Source organism: Spea bombifrons, chromosome 3, assembly GCF_027358695.1.
Source record: "Spea bombifrons isolate aSpeBom1 chromosome 3, aSpeBom1.2.pri, whole genome shotgun sequence".
In the NCBI taxonomy this organism is placed as follows: domain Eukaryota; kingdom Metazoa; phylum Chordata; class Amphibia; order Anura; family Pelobatidae; genus Spea; species Spea bombifrons.
The window spans coordinates 118,682,999-118,705,565 of NC_071089.1; the positions used below are offsets into that span (position 1 = coordinate 118,682,999).

Here is a 22,567-nt window from a genome sequence, read left to right on the forward strand (position 1 = left end):
TTACTCGAGCTGCTTTTACGAGACGCGCAGAGCGATGAATTCCCCGCAGATTAACGATCATTTGAATTTTAAATGCTTTTGCTTTACAAATGATCCAGACCAGAGGGAAAGTCACTGCACTCAAATTGCTGAATTAACACCGTCTTACGGCGGTTAGACAGATTGCGGTGGCATTGATTGCTTGGCGCTGCTGAATTTCACACGGTACAGGCGTTAAACATTAACATCGCTGCTAAAATGTATGTTTTCTGTTGCAGCCCCCGTCGTCCAAGTCTAGCTGGTTCTGGGATTATTTTGTGGGGTATTACTTTCTGGAGTTCCTGCTTTGGATCAGGTAATATACGAAACATTTTCACGTTGACCGTTTAAGGCTTTGCTACTTTTGTTTGTAAAAAGTATTGATTATGGTGTAAGAGTACAATAAGAGAGGGTGGTAGATACATAGAACAGCCTCCCTTTAAAAGTGGCAGAGTATATACAGTAAGGGAATTGAAAAGTGAATGGAATAGGCATATACGGCTCCTGCAAACAGCTTGCCTGTGCCATCTTAGACCCCAAACCGCTTGCCTGTGCCATCTTTGTCCCCAACAGCTTGCCTGGGCCATCTTAGCCATCAAACATGATCATACATACTGATTCAGCATGCAGGAAATTGATGTGATGTCACTTCCTACATGCTGGATCAAACATCATGCAAGGCAGGGAGAGAGTGTGAGTGATCATCATGTATTATGCGCAGCTCGCGGCTTTTAACGGGGTGGCCGCAGGGGATTGTTACGCCTCTGAGCCCATATATATCATTGCCTGGGTGTTTCCATGATAATATACAATTGTAACGTTCAGATTGGTCGAAAAGCCGGATTTAATGTAACTGTAAGAAACAAAGTATACCCTATTACTAAAAAAGAAAAGAAATGAAATTATTTAAAGTACTTATTTTCATGAAAAAAATATATAAACTAGCTACCATAAAATAATTTTTTTTCTCTATTTAAAACCTATTTAATTCTGCCGTTTTAGAACATGTGATATGTTAAAAATTGAACCAATCCTTTGACGAGGGGTATATAACATAATTTATGCCATATATGTTTATATATTATCAGATTTATAGACATCAAACATTCTTCTGTATATAAGGTGTCCTATTGAGTTATAATTATTTGTATTTCATAGAGTGTCAGCTATGTGCCCCACTCTCGTGCTCCCCATGAAAACAAACTGTCCCATCTTCTCACTAATCATTCATGCAATGGCCAGTGCTTTTGATATACAATTAACCATTCGGTTTAAGAGGGTTTCAGGGGGCAATTAAAGGGGTAGAAGTCCAAATCATTATTTTATTTCTTGAGTCCCAGGGGACTCTGTAGCCCTATTACAATAGGGGAGCGTAAAAAATTAATAATAACATTAAAACTGAATATATATACAAAATTGACAATGACATTAATGCACGTCAAGACATACGGGTAGAGGAGGAGAAGAGGGTCCTGCTATCACAATCTATTAGAAGATTGAGGGAGAATAACAGAAGGCGAGGTTATTATAACCTCCTGGATGATGATTATTGAGCGTTACCATGAAAAGGAATTTCACCTTTTTATCTATGCTTTGAACGTAAAAAATCCCTCGTATAATGTCTTTCATTAAATTACAATCAAGCTAATGGGAAATCAGATGAGGCGGAACAGAATATCCAATGTCCTGCCCCAAACCAGCCATACCGCTCCGGCTTCTGAGTGATCAATGGGATTTGTGATGGCGATAAAACATTTGTTATTAAGTAACGCTATGGAACGCTTTAAAGGCGATTACTTCAAAGTAAACACACGGTCTATGAATTTAGAATGCCAGCAAACGGCGTGTGGTTTAATTATGAGTTGAAGTTGCATAAATAAAGTCCTATGAGGATTATCGTTTTTTGGGCCTTGTGAACAGGGACAGCAATACAAAGGTGGAGGGTGCTTAGGTGGTGTGAGTTGCTTAGGTGGGCTACCATGCTGTCACATATGTATTCATTGGGAAGCCATCAATTAATGAGCAAACCAAGCAGGAGAGGAAGCGAAGCCCAGTCACAATTGTTGAGCTTGTCGGTGGAAGGTGCTTGGGTGGTGCAAGAAGCTTAGATGGCCTACTGTGGTATCCCTCACTGGGAGAAGAGGTGGGGAGCCAGAAACATGAAGGGACAAAGCTGGCTTCTCCAAAGGTCTCCACGAATGGCCACAATGTGGACATCTGCACGAGTGTGGACATCCCATCAGCTTCAGTTTGGCTTGAATCCCTCCCAAGACCGAGTGGAAAGTGAAGCATCAAACGTGTCTCTGTTCCAAACTCGTACCGGCCTATCCAACTTAAATGGGGGGGACTTTAAAGTGAAGAGAGTCGTCTGGAGAGAAGGACATTTGGATTAGGTCAGAATCAACTGGGATTGCCCATTAGAATTGTAGAATTTTTGACATCTCTTTTCTTCCCATGTTCCAAATATTAGCACTGCCAACACATAGGCGCAAAGGCAGATCTGGGTGGCAATATGAAGGGTTGCACCTTTTACCCCACATTAAAGAGAGCCCTGGACACAGCTCAATAAAACATTTCTATACAGTCCTCAAAGTTGGGGCCCGATATGGATTTCATGTAACAATCTAAATCCATTGAAACTCCCTAAACTTTCATTTTGCCAAAAAAAAAAAAAGTCGCGGTCAAAATTTCCAAAACAGTAAAACAAATAATTTGAATGATAATTTCGCATGTTAATCTTCCTTAGCCATAAAGCAGACACAGGGGGTAGTGACAGAATATATTCAATAGTTCAGTGATTTGTGAGTTTGGTTTTGATGCAGGAAAAAAAAAAACGGGAATTCATCTACTGGAGCGCGTTTGTCGAGAATCTAATTCGTTTTAAATATTCTCTATAAAAAGCCACCTAGACGCAGCAGGACTTTGTCTTCTGCGCTACTGAGATCCCTTCATTTTTTGGCCTTGTGAATACGAGGGGGCTGCCATATCCCCTGGGGCTGACGGCAAGATCCAGCATGGCGTGAAACGGAGATGCTTGTACAGGAACCTTACGGGAAGAAGGAGATAATTTGCTTTCCCCGTATAGCAGTTTGGTCAGATCATTAATCATCTCTGTATGCTTTACGGAAGCTCTCGGGGATGAGACACACGATTCAGAACTCATTGCTCCAAACAGATTTCATGTTCTCTGTGCATTCCTTTAACGCAAAATCAGTTCTAAAATATCCCGATTATGGATATCTAAGATAGATTATGAACTGGGGGGTGTCTGGATACGTGATTTATCAGGAAGGCTCAACTGTGGTTTATGTGGTCCTGGAGAACTAGGTAGCGAACTAATCCATGGTGACTGCTGGTCCATGAAGACCCTCCTTCATCTTTCTATCTGAAGCTCTCAAAAGTAATCGGCTCCAATGAGAACATTGATCATGATGAACTGACCTCAAGTTCTTCGTGTTGGATTAAGGAACCTTGCCCTTTATTGGACCAGCATTGCTTCTTGGTGGGCTCCATTAATGAGGACACTCTTGCCCCCCAACTACCACATATTTGTAGATATTTTCAGTGGAAGACACTAGAGATCTTTACATTTTTGCATCCTGTGCCCTCTTGATATCAAAGTGCTTCAGGAGTCTGAGATATTGGGGTGTGGGGTGGAGAGGAACATGTAACTGACTGTTTGGGACACTTGCGTCTAGCTGTGTATCCCAATGCCAAGTTAGTTATATCCTTCATATATGAAAAGTGTTTACCAGACAGCTCTTGTACTATTACTATGTTTGATTTGGAACCTCAAATCGCAGCCCTTCTCAACATTAGTTGGGCAGACTGGATGGGCCAAATGGTTCCTATCTGCCGTCACTCTCTGTTTCTATGTAGTAGATAGCCATGTACCCCAAGACATTTTTTATTGTCTGAAGACTGATTGATATTTGCTTGTTTATTGTCCATACTGCCTGATGTAGGTATAAACCCAAACTCTGCTTCCAGCGATGGTTTTATGTTGGGTGCTCCACTAGGCCTGACCCAGTTCCCTAAACCACCACCAGAACGTTCTCTCCTTCTACCGAGAGCCAGAATATAGTCCTATTCCAACTCCCCAGCACAGCAGCAATGCGTTTATCAGAGGACATACGCGCCTTATCCGTAAACTAGGTGCAGTTATACGCCTGCTGACAATATAATTTATGGACTGCAAAGCCCTTATTATTATAATTCAGGTCATCTTGTGTCTTCATTGCATTAAAAACTACAAAGTGGATGGTGGAATATTTTAAAATAAATGTATAAAAATACTCAACTATACATTATGCCAACTTACTAGTGAAAATTTATAGCATATATGGCCGCCAAGTGGACCGTAAGCGGTGGGTGACCAGAGAAAATTTATATAAGTTTACTTTTCAATGTATTACATTTGGATGTATTTCCAAACCATTTGTTTTTTTTTTTTTTGCTCAAATTTTTTATTTACAACCCAAAAGAAAATTCCATGGGGAAAAATGTAGCGTTAGATAAGCTTTTTAAGACCTCGAAGGTCCCTTTTCCAGATGTAATGAAGAAGGTCTTTAAATCGTACGTGACTTTGCATCTTCTGCCATAAACGTTGTTCCCCTAAAAAGGTATCATGGATTTATATCGGCCGATATAACCGATGAGAGCAAATTTCCAGAGTAATTGGCAGTAAGAGACGTATAAATTCTAGCGATGCTTCTTACCCCCGACCCCCCATTCTTCACCTGCAGCAGAATGATTTTTTTGCTTAAAACAAGGACCTTGATATTATTCTCCTCCAAAACCCGAATCAGCCTAAGACAGCAACAGCATCTTGGATTCATAGAGGCTGCTTCTCCTAGAATGAGACGGATATGGAGGAGAGATTTCAAGACAGAGGGAGGCAACCAGAACCAGAAACAAGGACAGACACCCCGAAGCTGACTTATGGACATTGAGTAGGACATGGATGGATTATTGGAACCATCAAGGAGGAGAAGAACGTTGAAGATGAAACACCTTTTTAGTGTTCTGTAGATCTTCCTCGTTTTCAAGATGCTTTAACCTGCCTTCCCCCGACACATAGTAAGTAGAAAAAGAAATTCAGAATGACTAACAACCCCTGTAAAGCCAGCAACCCATTTGCATCAAGGCCATATATCACACGAGCACCGTTACTGGGTATCTGCTGTCATCTACTGCCGGACGGCAGATTAGATCATAACTCGATTCAGAACTCTGCGTCCTGTGTCATTAACGTCACTCTTGAGACCGGCTACCATGTAAAGTGCGGGGTGATACAAGGCGTTCTCCTGACATAGCGGATGCTGTAAATTCAAATGAAGTTATTTTATGGGTTTATAATCTCGATACAAACTCCTTTAGGCTGCTCTCCAGAGGACATTAGCTGGACCTTCTCAATTAATATACGGCATCGTACATAGTTACGTGTCGGGGTAAAGTAATTATCCCAATTTCTTCAGGGTCTTCATTCAAGAATCTATAAAAGAGAATTCAGAGAAAGTCCTGCTCTGTGTATTGGGTGAAGGGGTTGAGAAAGAATTGTGGGAGTTAAACGATCTTAGACATGGTCTACATCAACAGGTAGTATAGAAGGTTTGAAGATTTTTAGGTTGGAGGTTGCCATCTCTGGCTAGCATTATCTTCCTTGTCCTTCCTCCGTCCTTACAAAGGCTGCCTAAACCACTCGGCAACAATCAGCAACATAACGATAGTGGAGAGATAACCCTGCAGATGCTGAGAACAGGAAGTTAAGATGCCTGCCCCCGTTGTATATGGATTTCTAATACATACATTGGTGTTAATTTAACATATTTAACTGTAACATAGGCTTGGTGACCGATCTGCTTTAATTGGTTCTTGGCCGTCATCTTACTTTACTGAAAGAGTGGTAGATAAGAACAGCTTCCCAGCAGAGGTGGTAGAGGGTAATACAGTGAGGGTATTAAACATGCATGAGACAGACGGCTCCTGATTCTAAGACGAGACCAATGACTGATTAAGGTTTGAGTCTTTACAGCAGGAGAAACGGGCGACTAGACGGGGGAATGAGGCTGATCTGCCGGCAAATTTCATGTGTCCTTTTACTTGTATTTCTATGTAGAAAATGTGAAAGTAAGCCTGCATTCTATTTCTGTTCCTGCAGAATTGGTTATAAATCGTGATAATTTTCCGAAAATTATTCATGATTTTTAGTTAAGTATTGTCGTATTTTTTGCCCTGGGTAACTTAATTAGCCAATTTGATTCAACTGTATCTTTAGCCCTCCTAAAAAGTTTTATTTCAGCTGTAGACAAAATGGAACTAAATATGATCCAAAAAAATCCCACTTTTGTACTTTTTGTTCTCAGGTTGCAAACCAGTGTAATGATGTATAAAAATATAATTTATTTGGGAATATATAGAGAAAAAGACCGACCGAGGAAGTAATAGTCTTCTAGCTGGTTTTCAGCGCAATTAATTCCCTAGGCTTTTTTTTATCTTTCCAAGGCGAAATATTCCAGAAGTTTCTCTCGTAAATGCCTTCCCTTCAGAAGCCAGGGAAGCTTTCATGTGGATAAATTTAAATGGGGAAAAATTTAATTGGGGTCTAAAGGTGCAGTCCCACTGAGACACAATTCTAATTGCACGCTAGAACTTTCAGCAAATAAACCTTAATAAATCTGTTTAATCACATAAAAAAAAACACATTTATGTCATATAACAATTAAGTGTTCCAGGCAACATTATTATTATTTTTTTTATTATTATTGTTATTATTATTATTGGCACGTAGGTTAATATACAATACAGAAAAAAATAAATGAAAATAAAATCTTAAAATGAATAGGAAAAGACCAAGTGGAGGGCAGACTGATTAATTACAGAATATTACAGAGAGAGGCTGAAGGGTTAAAAGGCATTCAGGAATGGCAGCCCTTAATCACTTGTATTATTATTTTAATTTAATGGTCGGTTTTTACATTTTCCGGTTTATATCGACCTGCCCTGACATCACCAAAGCCATAGTCCAGGGCATTTCACGCACATTCGCCTTCATTACCCATGATCCTTCATTGCAGGCGGAATCGGAATCCGACCATCAGCCCGAGCAGGAAGTCTTAAGCCGCTTCCTGTTCTCTCCCTCCCATCAGCCCGAGCAGGAAGTTGTACGCCGCTTCCTGTTCTCTCCCTCGCGTCAGCCCGAGCAGGAAGTTGTCGGCCGCTTCCTGTTCTCTCCCCGTGTTGTTTTAGCGGACGGCGCCTGAGCCTCTAGCGTTAGAGATTGTTTGCAGCCACGCAGCTCCCTCCGTAACGCTATTATGACAGATATCTCAGGGCGATTTATACCCCTCGACGGGGCAGCAAGATGGCGGCTCCTGTATACAGTATAACAGGAAAATAACAGAAGGAAACCTCATAACAATGGCTACATGTAAGAAAAAGAACTTGATTAATATACTTTGTAATATGATATAAGATGTGACATTCCCACTTTAACCTGGCATATGGTGAGTTATAGCAGCAATGTATTAGCCTCGAAAGAAAATGAAATTATCTTCCTCCCGTGATTCCAGCCCCCGGGGAAACTCGGATCGTCTGACATCCTTATTGTTATTTCTCAGAGATTGAAAACGCCTTATTTAAATTAAATTAGCATTCTAAGTTGAGTGACGACGGACTAAATATTCATAGATATTGCATTACACTTTAAGGTAACGTCGTTAATAAGGAATAAAAGGCAGCAGGTAGGTATCTTTACATCGCGCGTCTCCAAGGCAGCGTTCGGAGTCTTCGTTTCCCGCTGGCGGCGATCGGCAAACATAAATTAGTCTTCAGCATGACTTCCTCGAGGTAACGAGGGCTTTTTCTAAGAAGAAACATATTAAGTGATTTAACGTTTCCGCCGATGCCCCGGAAGGCTCCGTCTTCATTTTATTTTTTGTGATAAATTGAGTAAATAAATAATTTATGGGGCTATATGGATTATTTTACTCAATTCGATGTCTTTTGAACCGAAGGAGAACTTAATAAACCTGACATGGTTGACCCGTTCTTTCTACAAGCTGTCAACACAATATACTATTAACTCCATTCCAGAAATGCTAGATGTTAGGTTCTACCTTAAGCATCCTATCTACAAACTGGAAAACCGGTCATTTTTAATCCAGGCGTTTCAAAATTTAGAAATTTTGTATATTTATATAGAGAAAGGAGAAAGAGGTATTTTTTACGAGCTGTACATTGTCATGTATGCGATGAATGGATCGAGCAACGCATTATGGGCAGGGATGGCCTTGCGATGAGGAGATGGTCCTGGCACTTTAAGGCCAGCGGCTGTCTGATGATATAGATATAGGCGGTTACATGTTTTGAAGCTCACTTATTGTGCGCTGGGCGTATCTAGCTCTGGCCACATGGAGTTTGCGCATGCCTGGTGTGCCATTCTGGATATGATTATCGGCATACCTGGGAACTCGCCGCTTCTACGCTAGTCACGGTGCTAACTCTCCAGGTTGTGGGAACGATATTTAGGACTACTCCCTGTCTATTTACCCTCCCACCCCCCATACAATTTTAAGGACTTTGGGGCTAGCCCGCACATGTATGTGGCTAAAGCCAACAAGTCAACAGTCTTGCGCCTCACAAATCCACTTCCGCCAAAGAGGGAGGCCTCTTGCTAGCCTCTGGTCTGGAAGTTCCCGGAAAGGATTATGGGGATGAAGAATAATGCATTTTTGGATGAAATTGTAGACTTGCACAACTCTCATTCGTTAGCCAACAGAACAAATCTGTAGATCACAAGAATTTTGATCCATACGGTTTGCTGGCGCAGCGTATACAGAAAAGTCTACTCTCTGTCCACATGTGCCCCGCCATCCGCAGATATTGTTAACACATCAGATGTAAACGGTTTCTCTGACAGTCTCTGGAGGCAGTCCAGCGCCGGGGGCAGCTGGACATGAAAGGCTGGAAACTGCATTTAGTTGAAAGACAAAAAAAAATCTAATGACTTTTCAAAAAAATGGGAAATTGTCATTATACGAGGACCTGAAAGTGTTTGGTTTTTCTGTAATTATTTTTAATTCTTTGGTCTCCTGATCCCATTTTATGTGAAAAAAATCAATACTTAGTAGAGAATAAAGTCATTATATTTAAAAAAAAACAACCATTTTTTTCAGGTATTGGAACCTCGTAAAATGTAATTCTCAACCAGATCCTCATATTTATCTGTGACGGGATCTGAGAACCTGCAGAAACCCTTCTCAGAAAGCAACAAATTAGCTCTTTTACTGCGCTATTCTTTTTACCGTATTTGCTTGATTTAGCAAAAAAAAATAGTACAGCAGAAGGTTTCATTTCCACAGTCCATACCCCCCTGGGGTGAAATTAGTTATTTTTAAATTTTACCCTTTTCAGGCAGAATGTTTACTTACAACAAGACTGTAACTGAATAAAGGCAAATAACTGTTCCATATGAAATGAAATTTAAATGAATTAAATGTTACCCCCTCCCCCAACATCTGTTTTAGAAGTCCCTTTTTTCACCCCGATGCCCCTCTTTCCTAGTAGCTCAAAATGTTTGCTGGGTATGAGGGTATCGCGGGGTTCTACGGCCCTAAAAGCCCCAATAATGTGTATAGAAACAGCAGGACACGGCTTTATAAATTAAACGGGGTAAATAAACCCCATTACTCTTCTTCTAAGTGCCCCACCCAGTTACACAAATACCCAGGAATGGGGCACAAAGTCACATAAAGAGTCTGGGAAAAGCCCCGCCTCCTAGTCAAACTTCTAACCACGCCTCTAAAAACAAACATTTCCTTCTTTGGTCATTTGAGATGTTGGGAGGTGTTGATAATCAACAGGGCAGGATCATACCTGGGAACTCCCTAAATGTGCTGTTGAAATATTAACCCTTTAATAACCCATTGTGAGGAGTCTATGTAGTGACTCTCCAACAGCCGGCATACAAAAAAAAAAAGAAGAATTAAAATGGGGAGGAAGGAGTGCTAGCATAAGTGTGCTTATCTTATAGTATAGGGGTGTCCAACCTGCGGCCCTCCAGCTGCTGCACGACTACATCTCACATACTCCTCACTCAGCCCCTTAGCTGAAAGAGCATTATGGGAAATGTAGTCCTGCAGCAGCTGGAGGGCCGCAGGTTGGACACCCCTGTTATAGTAGAAATACTATAGAAATGACCAATGACGTACACAGACAATGACAAACTTAAAGAAACAGGAAAAGCCATGTTTACCAGAGATTCTTATTTTATGAAGTGATTTTTTTTCCATAGATTTCATGTTTTGTGGCTTCCTTGGCGGTTAGCAGGAATAACACGTGAACCGCTTATTACATGATGAGCACCTGTGTACATTAGGAGGTCTGCACACGTGTGTATCCCACAGGGAATGGCTAATGTGTGGCATCTGTTCACGGTGGGCTCCTGTCACTCGTACGGAACTCTAAACAATGCCGGTATTTAATTAAGGAATAAAAATCACAGCGGCTGGAGACCGGGGGCGTCGAGCGTCAATGTGCGTAATAATACATCCGTTTATATATAATATGCCGGTAAACGGATACGATGGTTGTGATTTTAGCTATGGTGTATAAGATCGCTGAGAGGTCCCTTTAAGTTTCTCTGGTGTCCCTCTTGCTAATCAGTTGGGCGATTCTGCAAAATGCCCCCCATTCGCATTTGCCCATTCCTCACCCCTAACTATTCTCCATGTAGGAGAGCGTACCGCCTGACGCATGATATTCTTACTGCCAGTCATCTCCGTCGCTGGCTCGATGAGCATTAAGAGCGGGTTCTAATGAGACACGGTGTAAGCGTGCGTGGAAAGCATGTAGAGATCCATTAGAGATTCTTGTAAACCACTTAGCGTTTCTGTAGCTCTCCTCTGACTCTCAGATCTCTCAATATCCTTCTGGAGATGGGGTCTCCAAAACTGTCACCCATGACCAAGGTGAGACCTGAGCAAAGATCTGCAAAGTGGCCGAACCTGCTTCCTCTTCCTGCTACTAATCCCTCCCGCTACTAATGCCTCCCGCTATACACCCCAGCACCCTGAGACGCTTTTTCCACCCCTTTATTGCATTGTCTGCTTACCTTTTAAGTAATCAGAAATAATGACTCCGTTGTCACTGGCAGAACAATGTCCCCAATGCTATATTCTGCCTTTGGATCTTTAAGTCCCAAGTGCATTATCTAACATTTATCAACGTTAAACTGCAGCTGCCATACTCTCGACCATTCTTCTGACTTAAATCACTTGCCAACTTGCCAACGTTCAAATAAGCAATCTATATGTATTAGAAACCCATCGTATGTGTGCGCCATGGAAGCAGCCATCGTAACTTCCTGTTCTCAGGATCTGCATGATTTATTCCTCCCCATTAAGTTATTCCCCATTGTTAATTTGCTGAAACCTTTGTAAGTATGGGGGGGGGATATATATTGCAAGTGAGTAGCGCACATTGCCCCGCTTACCTACATCTACTAAAGAGGCAGTTAGCTTGTTTAGGTGTCCAGGGTATGGTAACCACAGGGGTTAAAGAACATTTTTTAACCAAATTTCTCTGTATTTCTGGCAAACGTTTCTACGTATAAATTTCCACGTGATTTCTTCCGCTCCTAATAAACAATATTTCAAAGTAATGTGCGGTCCGGGTGATTAATTCCCTGCGACCGGATGCGCTTTGCATTCACCGCGAAATATTAATCACGCGTTCTCGCCGACTGGTGGAGGAGAATTTCGGAAACTCGGGCGGAATCTGCTTTTGGTTATTGATGAAATTCAGTGATTCGCAGGAAAAATAAGCTGCGGAGATCTGGAAGCCTCATTTCATTTTTTTTGCCTTTAAAAATACAAAATGTATGTATATATTTAGGGACACATAGACATTACTGCTTGGCAGTTCTATCCTAGTAGGGTCTTTTGGGTGGTGTTATGGTTGGGTTTGGCGTAAACATACTTGCAAGCCGTCCCATTTTTCCCGTGACAGTCCTGATGTTCAGGCATCGTCCCCTGGCCTCCCCTGAGGTCTGTGCTGCTGGCTCTATCCCACCTCCCAAGAAAATGTGCCCCTATTTGAACCCCTGAAACGTTGGGGGGTATTTAAATAAAATAAATTAGTGTTAAATGGGGGTGGCCTTGTTAGCCCCACCCCCACTGACCATGCTACTCCTTAAATGTCTACAATAAATCCATGTCCCAGCTGGGTGCTGAGTGAGCCAAGTCTGGGACAAAAGATCATACTCCATTACCTCTCTGTGTCTCAAACACCCGTGCCCCCCTTTCCTCCTCTGTGCCCCTCTTTCCTCCCCCCGATGCCCCTCTTTTCTAGGAGATCAAAATAGAAAAAGGCTCCAGGCACTCAAGGGTTTCATTGTGAGGTCGAAACGTTGTTGTCCTTCTCCTTCAATAAACCTGCCTGAGTGAAACCCTTGAGTGTCTGGAGCCTTTTTCTATTTTGATTTACTGGGGAGTTGGCCCTCCCTGGCACAGCTAAGCACCTGAGTTCCTGTGGTGTGTGTGCAGATTCCTGATTCTGATGCCCCCTCTTTTCTAGGAGGTGAGAATGTTTGCTGGGTATGAGGGGATCGCAGGGTTCTACAGCCCTAAAAGCCCCGATAATGTGTATAGAAACAGCAGGGAACGGCTTTATAAATTAAACGGGGCAAATAAAACCCCATTATGCTTCTTCTAACTGCCTACAATAAATTGCTATATATTTGTCACCAAGTCACACAAAAAAAAGGTATTGTAAAGCCACGCTTGCCGCACACCCGACAAAATGTGCCCCTGTGCGTGCAAATTATATTGGCATTCATTTTCTGAGAGGGTTTTTTTAATTTTAATAATGCTTTGATTACCTGTTGCATGGGGGGTAGGAGACCCCCTAACCGTCCCTTTAAGCTGCATCAGGTAGTAACGTTATTCCCCTAACAGGGATAGATTAAATTTTATAAATCCCATCAGTAATTGATCTCCCATAGAATAGACGGTTAAAGATACGCATGCAAAGTATAGATAAATCGCTTTTTATTCTGGTTTTAAGCACCATAATAGTTGAATTATATTGTGTGATGAGAACAAACATTGCCCCCTAGTGGTTATATTTGGAAAACTCATCAGTGTGAGCATAGAAAAATTGTATAATAATTACAATAATTATTATTTTCACACCTGATGCAGCCCTGGACACACAGTGTAGTGTAGTGCGATGTAGTGTATACTTTGTGTTTATTGTGTAATGTGGGTCTTCGCATTATGTAGAATGTACTTAATGTAGGTCGGCTATGTCAAAAAATGTTTTCTCTCAATTTTCTCCTATAAACTCCCTTTATCTGCAGACCTGGAGCCGCCGGTGCTGTCAGTCATGTGATATTTTGGGTGACTTTCCCGCCTCAAACACCGCACTGAGCTGATGCTTTATGGCGATGCTAATGAAGTCCGTTCCTCCATAGACTTCCATTAGTCAGAGAGTCCGGCTGAGTCATAAGACTGAGGCATTCTATTGTTCCCCACAGGCAGTATGATAAGGAGTGGGGGGGGGTTGTTTAGTAGATTGGGGCTCAGATAACAGAGCGAGAATCATAGAAATGGCTGATATGCAGCTGCCTGAAAATATTATATTGAGGGGCAAAAACTCAAATTTAATATTTTTGAAAATGTATTTTAATCTGATAACAAAACTGGTGGGAGATCCCTTTTAAAAATTTAGAAACCTCATAACTATTAATAGGTTGTATAATAATAGCGTAATAATTTCCTATAGTAAAGTCAAATGTTTATAGACTCTTCCCGATTCGCAGCGTTCTGGCGCCATCTTGTGTTCATCCTTTGATATTTTATCGATAAACCAAAACATGAGCTCATGCACTGATCATCATTATTTTGCCATTTTTAATACTTATTTTTTTAAACTAAATTATCATTTTGAAAATGTTTTCTCACTTCTGAAGCTCGATGTGAGCACATTCTGTACATTCTGTATTTGTCTGTTAATATTCTTCTTTATTTTCAACAAAAAAAGAAAATTAAATAATTACAATTAATTATAATTAATAGAAATAATTAAATTATTAAAATAATAATTTTTAAAAAAATCAATATGCAGGTTTGTTTAGCATTAAGAAGCCAATCAGTGGTGGGAAACCCCCCAATGCGTTTGCAAGGGGGACACCACGTAAATTTAAAGGACCTCAGCTATGGTACAAAATGCCTATGATGTTGGAGTGCCTTTTAATGTGATTTGTGGAAGAGCTGTGAGCCGTTATACTTTTTAACAAAGGTTATGAATGGTAAGAAGGATACTAAATCATTTAAATAAAGTAAGGTTTTTAGCAAATAAAATAATTCATATATATATATATATATTTATATATGGCGCTATATAAAACAATAAATAAAATGATATACTGTATAATATATATATATATATAAATCCATAATCTGTTCATCCAGATAGAACGGACAGACTAAACAGATGTATTTCTGTATAGACGTCAAAATACGCATCTGTTCGTTTATCTAAAATGGAGATATTTTTTTTGTGGCGTTAAATGCTTTAGGATACCAACAGCTGTCCCTCCGGATGATTGCCAAATCTGCAGGCTGCCTTTTGGGTTAGGTTTCTGAAAACGTATCAATTAAGAAAAAAAAAAAGTCAGTAAGAATGTTTGCTACCTTTAAATTACGTGGGGGTTAAAAGGATTCCATACGTTGTTCCAAGCAGTCCCTCTTAAGATTTAGCTTAAGGTGAAGCTGCAGCTCCAGAACGCTTCCTCCGTAGTCTGATGTTTTGTGCCGGGAAAATTTAAAGGGACCACTCAGCTCTCATGTGCATTAAAGCGCATATGATGGTTGGAATGTCCCTTTATGTTTGTTTCATATGTACATGTCTAACCTTTGGTGGGACAACATCTTTAAAAGTAACTTTTATATAAAGTATTAATTAACCCCTTAAGGACAATGGGCGGTCCCTAAACCCATTGAAAACAATGCATTTTGAGCCCGTACATGTACAGGCTTTGTCATTAAGGGGTTAATAGGGGTATATAAGGTGGATCTACGTACCTTGGCCCCCGTGTGGCCATCCTCTGACTTTTTTTGGTACGGTGGACTTCCTAGACGGTATTCTTGGGTATGTTGGCTGTGCTCGGGCATCATACAGGAAAGGTCTGTTGGGGGGCACAAGGGCTTGAAATCTAGTAACCTGATGAAATCCCCTTTCCCTTGCAGCACCTTCCTACCCCGGATCCTTCCTTACATCAACCGCTTTTTCTTCTGGCTTCAGTTCTCAAGCAGAAGCGAGCGAGTAGACATCAGTCACAAAGTATTCAATTTTGAATGTCTTTTCAAGCAACACGTCCAAGATTGGGCCATTCCCATGTAAGTAGATCAGTTTAACACCTTGTCGGATTTGGTTTGATTTCTATGATGTGTGATTTAATTATGAAAGAGTCCACCGGCCTTAAAGTGACAGGATCCCCCAGGGTCTCGATGAGGGGGGATCCTGTCACTTTAAGGCCAGTGGCCGACTGATGGCATAGGTACGGTGGCTGCTTGCTAGGGAGCTGTCGGCCACCGGCCTGCCGTACGTTTGCCCGGTGTGCCAGATGGCCAGTCCAGGCCTGGTCTAAACTATACTATCATCCGTGCTCACTTCTGCAATACACTAAGATTAATATTGTGGAAGAAAATTGGTTAATCTTGGAGATCTAATCAGCCTTTCCCCGGACTAGTGTGTAAATATAGTTTTCCTTTGTTTTTACCAAACTTTTAACCCCTTAATGACAAAGCCCGTACATGTACGGGCTCAAAATGCATTGTTTTCAATGGGTTTAGGGGCCCCCATTGTCCTTAAGGGGGTTAATATTTTTCTGCTGCCACGGCAACAATGCCTTTTAGCCAATCAGTGCCTTTTTGCTAAGTCATGTGACTACGGGCTTTCCCGATAATACACGAGTGAGCAAAATAATTAAAAAAAAATTATTTGCTTACTTTTTTAAATAATAATTTGTTTTTACATTTTTTTATGGAATCACCGAAAGGATCGGTTACTCCGGTAACAATCTAATCTGTTTTCAGAGAGAAGACCAAAGATGCGTTGATGCAGTTGAAATCCTGGCTGGAGAAAAACCCTCACGTGGTGGCCCATTTTCCGGTGGAAGTGCGGTTTGCCCGTGGAGATGACATCTTACTGAGTCCCTGCTACAACCGGGATAGCTGCTACATGAACATCATTATGTACAGGTAAAAGGGCTACTACTAGTCACTACACGGTGATCAAACGTGTCATGGCGTATAAATGGGAGGGCAGCCTCATCCTGGTCTCTGGGTCCAGTACTCGGGAGTGGCGCTACTGCACACTCCACTCCCCGTCCACTGCCACTCCAACCACAGCGTTTCCCTGCGCATGGAGCTAGCCCTGCATCCTATGTCAGCGGAACCATCCGCCATGACTGCCTACCAACACCACCGGCACTGCCCACCTACCCGCATCCCAAAAAGGAAGAGATCTGGGTAGGTGGAACCGAAACGCTCCCAGGTATGATGATGAGTTCTGTAAAACCTGTTACAAAAATATCTAAATGTCTAAACCTTTTTAAACAAGAAGTCCCATTATATTGTTTTATAAAATTCCAAGTGCTACTTAAAAAAAAAAAAACTTTAAGAGTATTGCGCAACTTCCATGACTTAAAGATAATGTTAGTCTCAATGGAATACAAGGTCTTGTTAACATTCTCGGGCCTTATCATCATATCCAGGAACTTTCTAAATGAGCTAGCCATGAGATTCGTCAAATATCAACCCTTTAATAGCACGTTGTAAAGATTTTGTGTGTTGCACAAATGTGTTGCTGAGATTGGGGCAAAAACCTGAGAGTTCCCAAATAAGCTTATCATACTGCAATGTACTAAAGAGATCACCTGGGTGTAGTCCTCTAGTGGGACCATCTGGCTAAGGATGGTCTATGAAGAGACATCTAACAAAGACTTTATTAGCTGTGCCGTAAAGCGACCCACGCGGTTATTTTATTGCTCAAGGATGAAGTCCAGATACCACATGACTACCTTCATCAGCGAGCTCCGCATCCGCAGACAAAAAGTTTGATAATTATAATCAAAACCCACTTCAATGCTTCCTTACACTGCACCATGTGTTACTCTTAGACATATTAAAAAGGGATTTCCATAATATTTCTCCTCAGGCCATACGGAAAGGACGTTCCTCACCAAGAGTACTGGCTGGAATACGAGAATATCATGAAAAGAGTTGGAGGACGACCCCACTGGGCCAAGGTAAGAGGATCCAAATCGTATTTACGTGATGTTGAAGCAATAAGCCTCTTCTTCCTCTTTGGAGCCTTTATAAGTGAAACTCTTCGCACCACACCTCGGATTGTGAGTCTGTTTATATATTCAATTTATGTCAGAGAGTCGTGGTTTTAAGTCCTGGTTTTAAGGCACTGTCGCTGGTGTTCTTCTCTTAAAGGGACACTTGAAGGTGGTAGTAGATTCTTTCCTCCCCTGATGCCCCTCTTCTCTAGGAGGTCGGAATGTTTGCTGGGTATGAGGGTATCACAGGGTTCTACAGCCTTAAAAGCCCCGATAATGTGTATAGAAAAAGGCTTCATAAATTAAAGTGTGTAAATAAAACCCATTATTATTGTTCTAAATGCCCCACTCAGTGATATAAATTACAACCAGTCGGTCACAAAGTCACATGAAAAGTCTTGATAAAGCCCCACCCCCTAGTCACACCTCTAACCACACCCCTTGGTCCCTTTAGGCGATTTAAATTGTTGAGATATGAGCAGACCTTCAGCAATTGCTCTACAGAGCTCCCAGTGGCCGTATGTGGAATTGCAAGTAAACACAGAACAAAAGCTTTTGGTTAGGGTACAAAATCTTCAGATTCTCTTACCCAGTTCCAGCTCTCCCCTCTGCAGGATTTCAAATTACCCCTAACAGCAACACTTTGCCTTAGATTAAATAAAAACAAATGCGCGTGACTAAGCAATAATAACACGAAATAGGTTACCGTGCTGTATAGTTTAAAAATATTCTATAGCAAAACCGCGAGGTGTTAAGCCACATGCAGTGAAATAGATTGGATTAATATGACAACCGGAGAATTTAGCATTTTACGTCCTATCAAACAAACGTTCGATGCCCCCCAGTATTCCCAAAAAAATTCCTGAAAATACACAGACAGCAAATTAACCACCCAAACAAAGTCCAGCTGGGCGGATTTAGGTTTTATTATCTCTGAATTCTTTATGTCAGGGTTTCTAAGCACAGTTTATATTCTGTTTGATGAAGACTGGGTCACATTCCATGAATTTAAGCAAAAAGGACAGGGTAGAGGGGGAAAGAAAGTGGATTATTAAGGAAGGGGAGCTGAGAAATAGCATATTGGAGGTCAGGGCAGGATGCAAGAGAGATGGGACGCATATATACATAATGACAGAGGAAATGGACATCGGAAGGGGCTGAACCGGTGTGAAGGCACCAGGCCGAGGGGTTTAACAGGTCATAACTAGAAAGGACAAAAAGGAAGTGAAAAGGTCCACCAGTCTAAAAGGCCAATGTGGGGAGGGACGGAGGAAAACTAAACCAATCACAGAGTAGGTGGAGTGACACAGCATAACTTAACCAATAAAAGAGTTGATGAGAGAGCATATCAAAACCAATCATAGCCCTGGATGAGGGACAATGAATTGCCAGACCAGGCCCAGGTGTGGAGGAGAGTCTATTAATAAGAAGGTGAAATCCCAGCATGGAGGAGAAGAGGCAGATAGTGGACCTTTGATGTAACCAGTGGGGTTGAGTCATGTTCTCTTTGTCCTAGGCTCACACGTGCACTCGGAAGGACTTTCAGCAGATGTATCCCGCGTTCTCCAAGTTTAAGAGCATCAGAGAGAAACTCGACCCGACCGGGATGTTTCTGAACACGTACCTGGAGAAGGTCTTCTACTGAGAAGAAACTGCCCCAAAGTTCAATGAATGAACATCAGAACTGACACAGAACACGAGTGATTATTCATATGCAGTGATCCTGATCTGATTCCCTTTCATGCATAATAGCCGTGACCGTTAAGCGTGTTGAAACTCAAAACATTCCCTGATCTGTATTGAAATGTGGAAACTCTGTGCAAAGTTCTAAAAGTGGTCTTATCACCATAGCAACCAGTGAAAATGTCCAGCTGATTGGTCCATTTGAATTAGAATCACTTTTTACACACAACACATTGAGATCAGAACAAACAAAGAAAAAAGAATAAAGGGATACGTGAGGTGGGTTTAATAAATTGGAACGGTAAACGCAAGACTGGTCTTCATCTTTTCTTCAGAAATAATTGCTAATAATGTATAAAGAGAACAGCAGCCCGGCATCGCGTATGGATAGAATTAACCCCTTAAGGACAATGGGCGGTCCCAATCCATTGAAAACAATGCATTTTGAGCCCGTACATGTACGGGCTTTGTCATTAAGGGGTTAAAACTGCAAAAACAACAATTGAGGTAAATTATAAACTAGAATGGAATCCAGACCCAAAATTTGGATTTACATTTTCCTTCTGTGATATTCAGCAACCGGGGTACTGGTTGCAGAGAGGGTGGTAGATAAGTGGAACAGCCTCCCAGCAGAAGTGGTAGAGGGTAATACAGTGAGGGGATTAAACATGCATGGGATAGACATACGGCTCCTGAATCTAAGACGAGACCAACGACTGATTAAGGTTTAAGTCTTTGGTGCAGGAGGAACGGGCGACTAGACGGGGGCCGGATGGGGCCGATCTGCCGGCAGGTTCTAGGTTTCTATAAATCCTCCCGTCAGCCCACGCAGGCCACTTCCTGTCCAATCCCCGCATTGTGTTAGTGGACAGCGCATGAGCCTCCAGCGCTGGGGATTGTTGTCACCCGCGCAGGTCCTCTGTAAAGCTATTATCAGAGATGTCTTGGGGCGCGGGGGCGATTTAACATGTGACATGGCACGAAGATGGCGGCTCCCGCATACAGCACAACAGATTACAGAGGGAATTTTTATATTAATAATTAAATGAAAAAAGGACAAAAAATGATAAACATACACAGAACGTAATAAAAAATTAGGAGCAGCGATGATCTAGAATTATCCAACACCTCTTGTGACTTTGACTCCTGGATCCACAGTCCCACAATGCCTCGCACTTCACCGTGAGCTACACGATAGAGAGTGAGCTGCTGGACCCTGACCTGGCTCCGCTCTGTATATTGGGACAAGTGGGCAGAATAAATACTGATAAGAGAATACTCATGGGAACGAGTCGGAAATGGGTCAGATAATGGGCGATGACACGGTACACGGTTATCCTAAGTGCCGGAACTGGATATGTTACAGAGCGCGGCTACAAGAACACTGAATGGGGGCTGTAGAAAAGGAACACAATAATGATCTAAGGTGTGGACTAGGGGTTGGGACCTAAAGTTACAGTTCATCCCAGTCGCCCCAGTTACTATTACAGTTCATCCCAGTCGTCCCAGTTACTATTACAGTTCATGCCAGTCGTCCCAGTTACTATTACAGTTCATCCCAGTCGTCCCAGTTACTATTACAGTTCATCCCAGTCTTCCCAGTTACTATTACAGTTCATCCCAGTCGTCCCAGTTACTATTACAGTTCATCCCAGTCGTCCCAGTTACTATTACAGTTCATCCCAGTCTTCCCAGTTACTATTACCGTTCATCCCAGTCAACAAGCTCCAGAAATACCCGTTACAGTTGGCCATCCTAAAATTCAGTATTTCGGTGGAGCTTTTTCTCTACATTGTCAGCTCTCACCAGATCCAGACAGGTTTCTTTCTAGTTGGCGTCTCCGCTAATTGTATCATGAAGCCGTCATTTTCCGGGTTCCAAACCTTTTTTTTTTTTGCCGTTTTCATTTTTTTGGGAAATACCCACAATTTGTGTAGCGCACCTCTTCGCATCTGTGCAGATTTCCACCCATGAGGCTTTAACAGAAGAAGACGCAGCCCCTCCTTTCCCATCTTCTCTGCCTCTCTTTAAATATGGAAGAGTCATTTAAATTTACTGCCCGGCCAGGAGACGTTTAACTCCACCATTTTATTTGACAAGCTTCTTGCAAATCACTTTTCTCTTAAGTAACGCCATGTTTTAATTTAGCTACCTTCTTGTTGGCCCTGATCCCACCACGTCCTCCATAATTTCCCACAATCATTTTCCCTTATCCTCCACTGCTCTCCATGATGTATTGAGAGCTACTTGGAGGTCGTTGCCTTAACCTTGCCACCTATTGCCATAAAATATTTTCTAAAGACCCCCCGACCTGCCATTGACTTTGTCATCAGTACCACTATATATTATGACCGCTGGATCATCATCAGCAATCTGTCCATGCAGACTCCTTACAGATGCCCTTGTTGTAGTTGGGGAAAGAGGCAAATGCGGGGATTCTGCAGAGCCCCTCCATGCATTTGCACACCCAGGCATCAGATTAATTAAACTGAGTATTATTAATTGGAGTGTTTAATACAATATCCGCCGCGTCGGACACCATCTGAGTAATAATCCCTTTCTTAAAAACAGGTCAGTGCTCGGATCGGCTCATTTTTAACCCCTTAATGACAAAGCCCGTACATGTATTGTTTTCAATTGGTTTTGGGACCGCCCATTGCCCTTAAGGGGTTAAAATCATCCCTTATGCTTGGAAAAAAACAAACAAACCAAAAACATTATTTTTTGTTCTTGCATTATTTAAGAAGAAGAAATGTTGCAGTGAAGAAACTAAGTGGTAGTAATGTATCCTTCTACCGATTATATACACGTTGCTGTTTATGACTTGGCCACTAGGTGGCACTGTTTGAGCATCCTGCTTGCCTGTTCCTGCAATGCTCCATCATTTACACCGAACATGTGAAAACTTCAGAGTAACATTTTAAGGGATCATCCATGTATCCTATTTTTTTTCCCAAAAAACTGGGAGGTTGCATTGTCAGGATTGTCAAATAAGAAATAACCCCCCACCCTCCACCCCTCTTCTCTTTCTCTCTCTTTTTTTTTTTTTAAAAAAAAAACCCCAGCTGCTTAAAACTTCTTAAAAGTTGTGCAGTTGGGATAATTTCTAGGCAGAAGAATACAACACAAAGATTTTTTGAAAGGTGACCCCAGGAGCATCACTGGAGCGAGTGGGATTACAGACACGCACCTTGCTATGTATTAATAGCTGGAGGTCATTTTCAGGAAGAGAGCAGAACTCCAGGACCCGGACTGGCAGCCTTTACAGGAACAGGTTAGTGGCTCTGACATTTATAAAGAGATTAATTTCTATACAGAATATATGATGGAATAAACGTAGGTTACTTTAAGCAAAAGTTGCAATACTAGCAGAAACATGGTGTCGGGTCTCCTGGCTACTTTGGACCACTCTCAGGAATCCCAGCCAAGCAAAGGGCATTTTGAGATGCTGTGCCCGTGGACATCACCAGATTTCTTCCATTCTTGTTAAGAACCGTTTGATCAGCGTTTTCATCC

At 41.8% G+C, this 22,567-nt stretch overlaps 2 protein-coding genes across 2 annotated transcripts in view; both read left to right on the forward strand.

The window, feature by feature from the left end:
• LOC128483933 (L-gulonolactone oxidase-like) overlaps positions 1-19,362 on the forward strand; it is a 50,210-nt gene extending 30,848 nt beyond the window's left edge. Inside the window, exons 8-12 of the mRNA XM_053460253.1 lie at positions 258-334; positions 15,270-15,419; positions 16,119-16,283; positions 17,242-17,332; positions 18,885-19,362. Coding sequence (XP_053316228.1) covers positions 258-334; positions 15,270-15,419; positions 16,119-16,283; positions 17,242-17,332; positions 18,885-19,013 — 612 coding nt within the window. The 3' untranslated portion in view covers positions 19,014-19,362. The remainder of the gene's footprint in view (positions 1-257; positions 335-15,269; positions 15,420-16,118; positions 16,284-17,241; positions 17,333-18,884) is intronic.
• A 2,850-nt stretch (positions 19,363-22,212) lies between these two features.
• The window catches only part of SCARA5 (scavenger receptor class A member 5), a 96,688-nt gene continuing 96,333 nt past the window's right edge, over positions 22,213-22,567 (forward strand). Inside the window, exon 1 of the mRNA XM_053460614.1 lies at positions 22,213-22,325. The gene's annotated coding sequence lies outside the window, so the exon portion shown is untranslated. The remainder of the gene's footprint in view (positions 22,326-22,567) is intronic.